Here is a 7,786-nt window from a genome sequence, read left to right on the forward strand (position 1 = left end):
GAATAGAGCAGGCTGAAGGTTTAATGTAATGTGTTTATTTATGAACTAATAGAGCAAGGAGACACAGCCAAACTGACACGTGGTTTTATGGTAGCAAAATAAAGAAAACGTTTATTGTTGTTTACAGTTCTTAGTTCCTTTGAATTATATTCCAATCCTGCCTGTTCTTAAGAATACTGATACCCTGTTTCCCCGAAAATAAGACAGTGTCTTATATTAATTTTTGCTCCCAAAGATGCGCTAGGTCTTATTTTCAGGGGATGTCTTTATTTTTCCATGAAGAAGAATACGGTACACATTTATTGTTGCACAAAAAAAAAGGTCTTGTTTTCGGGGGGATGCCTTATATTACATTAGAGGCAAAACTGGAAGTAGGTCTTATTTTTGGGGGATGTCTTACTTTCAGGGAAACAGGGTAGCAGCCAGTCTAATAATAACAATCCTTAGTCTCCATGATCTTATTTTCACTCACTCCTCACGCAACTCCCGACAAGAAATCACACAACTAAACACATCTACCCTCTAAACCAGGGGTCCCCAACCCCGGGGCCACGGACCGGTAACGGTCTGTGGCCTGTTAGGAACCGGGCCGCGCAGGTGAGCTGCTTTTACCCACCCCCACCCCAGCGTAACTGGGCGCGGGGTGAAGCCAGGACGCTGGGGTGGGGGGGCGGGAGGGCTTCCCCAAACCATCCCCTCAACCTCCCCCCCCCCCAGTCCATGGAAAAATTGTCTTCCACAAAACCGGTCCCTGGTGCCAAAAAGGTTGGGGATCACTGCTCTAAACCCAATCACCAACCGAACCCCTCAAACCACTCAGCTCCCCCATATATTTATTTATTTAAGGATTTTTATGCCGCCATTCAGCCAAAAAAGGCTCTCACGGCGGCTTACAAAAGTAGTTCTTGACAGTCCCTGCCCACAGGCTTACAATCTAAAAGACATGACACAAAAGGAAAGGGGATTGGGAGGGAAGAGGAGGAGGGGGAAAAGGAAAGCAAATTCAGGCACTACAATCTTAGTTGTAAAGTTCAGCAGTTACAGTTGACAGCAGGAGGGAGGGGGCTCTCAGCTGGAGCTGGACCCAGGCATGGTGGAGAGGTGCCTGGCTGCTGCTTCCTCCCTCACTGGTGGCCTCTGCAGAGACAGTTGACAGCAGGAGGGAGGGGGCTCTCAGCTGGAGCTGGACCCAGGCACGATGGAGAGGTGCCTGGCTGCTGCTTCCTCCCTCACTGGTGGCCTCTGCAGAGACAGTAGGTAGCAGGAGGGAGGGGGCTCTCAGCTGGAGCTGGACCCAGGCACGATGGAGAGGTGCCTGGCTGCTGCTTCCTCCCTCACTGGTGGCCTCTCCAGAGACAGTAGGTAGCAGGAGGGAGGGGGCTCTCAGCTGGAGCTGGACCCAGGCACGGTGGAGAGGTGCCTCTCCCATATATAGACTCCTCCCCCCTTTCCACAGCATCACCAGCCACACCCACTCAGCCCAACATTCCTCACTCTCTAGACATACTCAGCCAGACATACCTAAGGGAACAGAAATGTGGGTAACGCCACAGCTCTCCTCAACGTTACCAAAACATGGATAAAGACAATGCGGAAAAGGGCGATTTTATGATTTTATATATGATTGCATCAAGATGAAGTGCTGTTTTACCGATGTGCAGAAGGAACAGATGCATGTCAGTAAAACGGTACAGGAGAAGAATCTCAATGCGGTTGCAGATACAGTCACACCCAGCTTGCTTTTGTGCAAGTGTTTTACCTATGCACACATGAGCAGCGGAAATGTGGAGGACTGGGTGGGAAAGACAAATTACCTGCAGGGCCCTTAACTGCAGTCCTTGGAAATTTTTAGGAATTCCAGTCCTTGGAAATTTTTAGAAATTTTCCAAGTTAAAACAGACCTCTGGATGGATGGAACAAAACCTCAGAATGGTAAAGGGAAAAGGTTGGGAGAGATTCTCTCGTCCCCGGACAGAACTGGTTTGCTGAGCCAGCAAAGTTCTGTGGATGAAAACAAAGAGACGGTTCCTTGAAATGTAAACTTGTGCAGTACGGGCTATTTATTTATTTATTTATTTATTACGTTTTTATACCGCCCAATAGCCGAAGCTCTCTGGGCGGCTCACAAAAATTAAAACCATAATAAAACAACCAACAGGTTAAAAGCACAATTACCGTATTTCTTCGATTCTAAGACGCACTTTCCCCCCCCATATAAGCATCTCTAAAAACGGGGTGCGTCTTAGAATCGCAGGTGTGATTATTATTCTTAGAATCAAAGCTTTTTTCTGTTGTTGGTACTGAAATTAGTGTGCGTCTTACAATCGATGGTGTCTTACAATCGAAGAAATACGGTACAAAATACAGGGCTATAAGTTGCTGCACCACCAAATGAAGCCAAGTCAGTTGCAGAAAAACACCCGCGGCTAAATCTAGGACTACTCACTTACCAGCACTTTGCAATCACAGCACAAGCAAGTCTGAGCAGGAGGGAACCTGCAGAGCAAAGATTTCTAGGTGACTCGAGTAAGTAAGCCAGCCCACATGCTCAGTGCGTATGCTAAGCGTTAACTTGGGCTTTACCCTTCCAGACATTGACAAAGTGATGATTAACTTGAAGACAGAAGAGTTTGTCCTGGAGATGACCACCTTGCAGTCACTCCAGCAGCTGATCCAGTGGGTTGGTGACTTCGTGCTCTACCTGCTTGCCAGTCTCCCCAATCAGGTGAGAAATGCTTGGACACGCCCCCCACTCCCACTTGTGCAGTTCCTCAACATGCTTCAGTTCATCAGTACAAATAAGCAGCGGGTATTTCTAAAATTGTGAACCGCCTCCTCTTATCTTACGTAGGAAGGTATGCCTCTTGTAAGATAGTGCCTGCTGTGACACGGCTGTGCGCCATCTGAAAACAGCATAGAAAGGGCTGGGTTTGCACATCACTTTAAGCCAGGAATCCTGGCTTAATAAACCCTGATGTAAGTGAACAGCGCGCTATCGTGTGAGCAGGTAAACAAGCCAGGAAGGGAATGCATCACATGAGATCCAAACTCAGGATTATGGTTTCTTGCACCCAAACAAACCAGGATCAGAAGCCAGCTTTAGACCAGAGTTTGTTGTTGGCTGGCAAAGCCTGTCTCGTTTCGGTGCTCTTAAACCATAATCATGTGAAGCTATCCTTTCCTGCTTGTTTACCCCCTCAAGTGAGGGGATGAGCCAACTGGCTATTTTACATCCTAGTTTATTAAGCCAGGATTCCTGGCTTAAAATGGTGTGCAATCACAGCTTATGTGTCTTCACCTACCTTCCCCCACAAACAACATATTTTTATAATACCTGTTCACATTTATTTATTTATTTATTTTATTACATTTATATTCCGCCCCACAGCCGAAGCTCTCTGGGCAGTTTACAACATTAAAAATAGTAAACATTAAAAGTATACAATTTTTTTTAAAAAAAACACATTAAAACAGTATAAAAACAACAGTATCCATTTAAAAACAACAATTCTGGGGTCCATTAAAAACAAACTTAACGTTGTTAAATGCTGTTAAAATGCCTGGGAGAAGAGGGCCACATGTAGAGGGCATTGCAGTAATCTAATTTGGAAGTTACCAGAGTATGGACAACTGAAGCTAGGTTATCCCTGTCCAGATAGGGGCGTAGCTGGGCCACCAACCGGAGTTGGTAGAAAGCACTCCGTGCCATCGAGGCCACCTGTGCCTCAAGTGACAATGCAGATTTATGCAGATTTAAACTGCTTATTGAATCTATTTAACACCATAATGTTTCATCTGCTAATATTTCTTAAATTGTGGCGGCCCTAACATTGGTTCGGTCCTGCTTCTCTCTTTGGCCCTATGGTTTTTACCCACATGCGGTAGACTGATAGATTTGAAACTCGTGCAATTTACCAACTTAACATTCGTGGAGTTGTATGCCAACTGATCGTGGTTATTTGGCGTCGTGATGTGCCTCTTCTTTATCAGTCACCCCGTTTGTGAGCCAGTGTGGCACAGTGGCTAAAGTGTCAGACTGGGAGTCAGGAGACCCGGGTTTGAGTCCCCACTTGGCCATGGAAACCCACTGGGTGACTTTGGGCCAGTCACAGCCTCTCAGCCCAGCCTACCTCACAGGGTTGTTGTTGTGAGGATAACATGGAGAGGAGGAGGAGGAGGAGGGTTATGTACGCCACCTTGGGTTCCTTAGAGGAAAAAGGAGGGATTTAAATGCAATAATAATACAAAATAAATCTTTCCCGCTCCGTAGGGTTCTGGCCCTGTTCGCCCAGGTCACAGCTTCCTGCGCGAAGGCTCCTCGCTGGGCATGCTTCGTGAGCTGATGGTCGTGATCCGCATATGGGGCCTCTTGAAGCCGAGCTGCCTGCCCATTTACACGGCTACTTCCGATACCCAGGACAGCATGTCCTTGCTCTTCCGCCTTCTCACCAAACTCTGGCTGTGCTGTGAGTGTTTGGGAGTCCTTCAGGGTGTGCGGTAGCGGCACAAGGGTCAGGAGCACGAGGGTCAGGAGCAGAGAAAGCCCTCCGTTTCTCCTCTTCCATCCCGCTTTGCCTGATGGGTAAAAGATGGGAGGAAATTGTCTATTTAAAAATGGACTTAAGTCATAAATAATTCGGAAAGGTACAAAAATGCAGCCCTCTATTTAGTTAGATTAGAACAACCTTCCCTCGCCTGATCCTTTCCAGTTGTGTTGGAGTGCAACGCCCATCATTCCCTGATGTTGGCCATGTTGGCTGGGGATGATGGGGGTTGCATTCCACATTTACAGGACACCACGTTGGGGAAGTCTGTCTAAAGGATGTCCAGGTAAAGCCTTTGGCAAGTCAATGTACAACATAGAATCATAGAATAGTAGAGTTAGAAGGGGCCTCTAAGGCCATCGAGTCCAACCCCCTGCTCGGTGCAGGAATCCACCTTAAAGCATTGTTGTCCAGCTGCCTCTTGAAGGCCTCTAGTGTGGGAGAGCCCACAACCTCCCTAGGGAACTGGTTTCGTTGTCGTACTGCTCTAACAGTCAGGAAGTTTTTCCTGATGTCCAGCCGGAATCTGGCTTCCTGTAACTTGAGCCCGTTATTCCGTGTCCTGTACTCTGGGAGGATCGAGAAGACCAGGCAGTGATGCTCTTACACTTTAAAAAATCGAAAGACGCTTCCTCTGGACCCCTCCCTCCCTTGTAGGTCGTGACGAGGGGCACCTGAGTGAGCCGGACGACACCTTGATTGACGAGTGTTGCCTCCTGCCCAGCCAGCTGCTCATCCCGAGCCTCGACTGGCTTCCTGTCAACGATGCCATCATCAGCAAGCTCCAGAACAAGCAGCCTGTCCGGCTGCAGTTTGGCAAGGCCCCTGGGCTCGTCGCACACTCCGCTTCTCTGCAGTTCGATGCCTTGGTCAGGTACATGGAATGCAGTTTGTTTTCATGAGATGCCAAGGAATGCCAACCTATTGGCATGGGGAGTGCTCATCCCTGGTGGGGCAAAGGTGGATTTATTAATACTACTAATAATGTCATCATCATCTTATAAAACATGTAACATTTTCTAAACATTGTACAGATGTTGAAAGATAAACCCATCTCCACCTGCAGCCTTGCAATCGAATAAACATGATGCAAAAGGAGGAAGGGTTGGGGAGGGAAGAGGAAAGCAAGCAAACATAGAATCATAGAATCATAGAATAGCAGAGTTGGAAGGGGCCTACAAGGCCATCGAGTCCAACCCCCTGCTCAATGCAGGAATCCACCCTAAAGCATCCCTAACAGGTGGTTGTCCAGCTGCCTCTTGAAGGCCTCCAGTGTGGGAGAGCCCACAACCTCCCTAGGTCACTGGTTCCATTGTCGTACTGCTCTAACAGTCAGGAAGTTTTTCCTGATGTCCAGCTGGAATCTGGCTTCCTTTAACTTGAGCCCGTTATTCCGTGTCCTGCACTCTGGGAGGATCGAGAAGAGATCCTGGCCCTCCTCTGTGGGACAACCTTTTAAGTCTTTGAAGAGTGCTCTCATGTCTCCCCTCCGTCTTCTCTTCTCCAGGCTCAACATACATGGTTGCAAATGCAGTTTCATTGGCCAGTGGGTAGGGCCAGATTGGTTTCCCCCTTATTTATTTGTTTATCACACTTATATCCTGCCTTTTTTCCTCCAAGGAACCCAAGGTGGCGTACATAATTTTCCTCCTCTCCGTTTTATCCTCACAACAACCCTGTGGAGTAGGTTGGGCTGAGAGTCTGCGACTGGCCCAAAGCCACCCAGGGGGTTTCCATGGCCGAGTGGGGACTAGAACCCGGATCTCCAGACTCCCAGTCCAACACCTTAGCCACTACACCACACTGGCTCTCAATCCTTGCCAGGCTGTTCTCCCTGCAGCCTCCTGGTGGCCTGTGGCAGAGGTCAGAGCGCGCCTTTCCTTCGGGTTTTCCTCCGATGATACCAGGATTGCCATGTCATGAAATCTTGATACCAGGATTGCCATGTAATTGATTGGCAGTATATTCAAGACAGAAAAACAAGACGCCATGTTCATTGGAAGCCCCTTGGGGCAGGGACTTGTCTCTCAGACTGGTCGGACACCAAATATTCTTTGCCTCTCTGTTCAGGGCCCCTGGGCAGCCGAAGATTGACCACCTGCGGCGGCTGCACCTTGGGGCGTACCCCACTGAGGAATGCAAGTCCTGCACCAGGTGAGGGCAGCGGGCCACAGCAGGGAGAGGTTTGGGGCCGGGATGCCCCTTGGCCTGTCTCTTGAGTGCCACCCTGTCGTCCTTGCTTTGCAGGTGTGGCTGTATCACGATGCTCCGGTCCCCCAACAAGACCACGGCGGTGAAGCAGTGGGAACAACGGTGGATCAAGAACTGCCTCTGTGGCGGGCTCTGGCGGAGAATGCCGCTCAGCTACTCGTGACTGAAGTGCCCGGGAGCCTTTAAACCCGTGGCCGGCTGGGCCTTCTGTAGCGTTCGCAAGGGACCTCCCCACTCAGACGCCTGGATGTGCGCGGTGTGGCTTATTCCCCAAAACACGGCTAGGCGAACACGAATGGATTTAAGTGAAAAGCCACCAAAAAGGGATGGTGGTGTGGGCAATTCGAGGTAGTTTTCGACACCACCTGCAGGGGGCAGGCTTCTTTAGGGGGAAAAAAACCAGTGAGAGGGGATGATTTGAAGGGACAAGGAAGTCTGGGTCATGTTCCAGGATGGTGGGTGCTTCCGGAAGCCAACGGAACAGGCCTGCTTGGCTGCTGACCAGTGCCAGAACTGCCTCCCCCTCTTTGCATCCCCACCCACCGGCCATTCCCATGGCAGTTTTCAGTTCAATACTGGGACTTTGGGGTTTGTGATGATCTCCACGTTACGTAGAATGAAGCCGCTTAAAATGCCGGGGCTTGCGTTGCTTCAGACTGCAGGCTGCAGAAAGTCCCTGCGTGTAGAAAATTAGAAGATAAGAGAGGTTTAGCATTCCTCTCTTCTTGGAGCTTTTGTTTTCTACATGCAGAGAGTTTGTATTTTATGGGGAGCATTCGAAACGTAATCTCCAAGTTCCATTTCTGGATGCGTCAGCCACCTGTAAAACCACCCCCAGCTACCTGGATTCAGAAGACTAATGCATTCAGAGGAAAAGGGAGGCTAACAACAGGATGACCCTATGGAAAGGAGGACCGGGCTCCTGCATCTTTAACAGTTGCATAGAAAAAGGAATTTCAGCAGGTGTCATTTGTATATATGGGGAACCTGGTGAAATTCCCTCTTCATCACAATAGTTAAAGCTGCAAGAG

General features: G+C 48.9%; 1 protein-coding gene across 1 annotated transcript in view; it reads left to right on the forward strand.

The window, feature by feature from the left end:
- MED16 (mediator complex subunit 16) overlaps positions 1–7,144 on the forward strand; it is a 34,626-nt gene extending 27,482 nt beyond the window's left edge. Inside the window, exons 11-15 of the mRNA XM_063147251.1 lie at positions 2,592–2,725; positions 4,271–4,466; positions 5,202–5,418; positions 6,615–6,698; positions 6,792–7,144. Coding sequence (XP_063003321.1) covers positions 2,592–2,725; positions 4,271–4,466; positions 5,202–5,418; positions 6,615–6,698; positions 6,792–6,918 — 758 coding nt within the window. The 3' untranslated portion in view covers positions 6,919–7,144. The remainder of the gene's footprint in view (positions 1–2,591; positions 2,726–4,270; positions 4,467–5,201; positions 5,419–6,614; positions 6,699–6,791) is intronic.
- The last annotated feature ends 642 nt before the right edge of the window (positions 7,145–7,786 follow it).

This window comes from Elgaria multicarinata, chromosome 23 (genome assembly GCF_023053635.1).
Source record: "Elgaria multicarinata webbii isolate HBS135686 ecotype San Diego chromosome 23, rElgMul1.1.pri, whole genome shotgun sequence".
NCBI classification, from domain to species: Eukaryota; Metazoa; Chordata; class Lepidosauria; order Squamata; family Anguidae; genus Elgaria; species Elgaria multicarinata.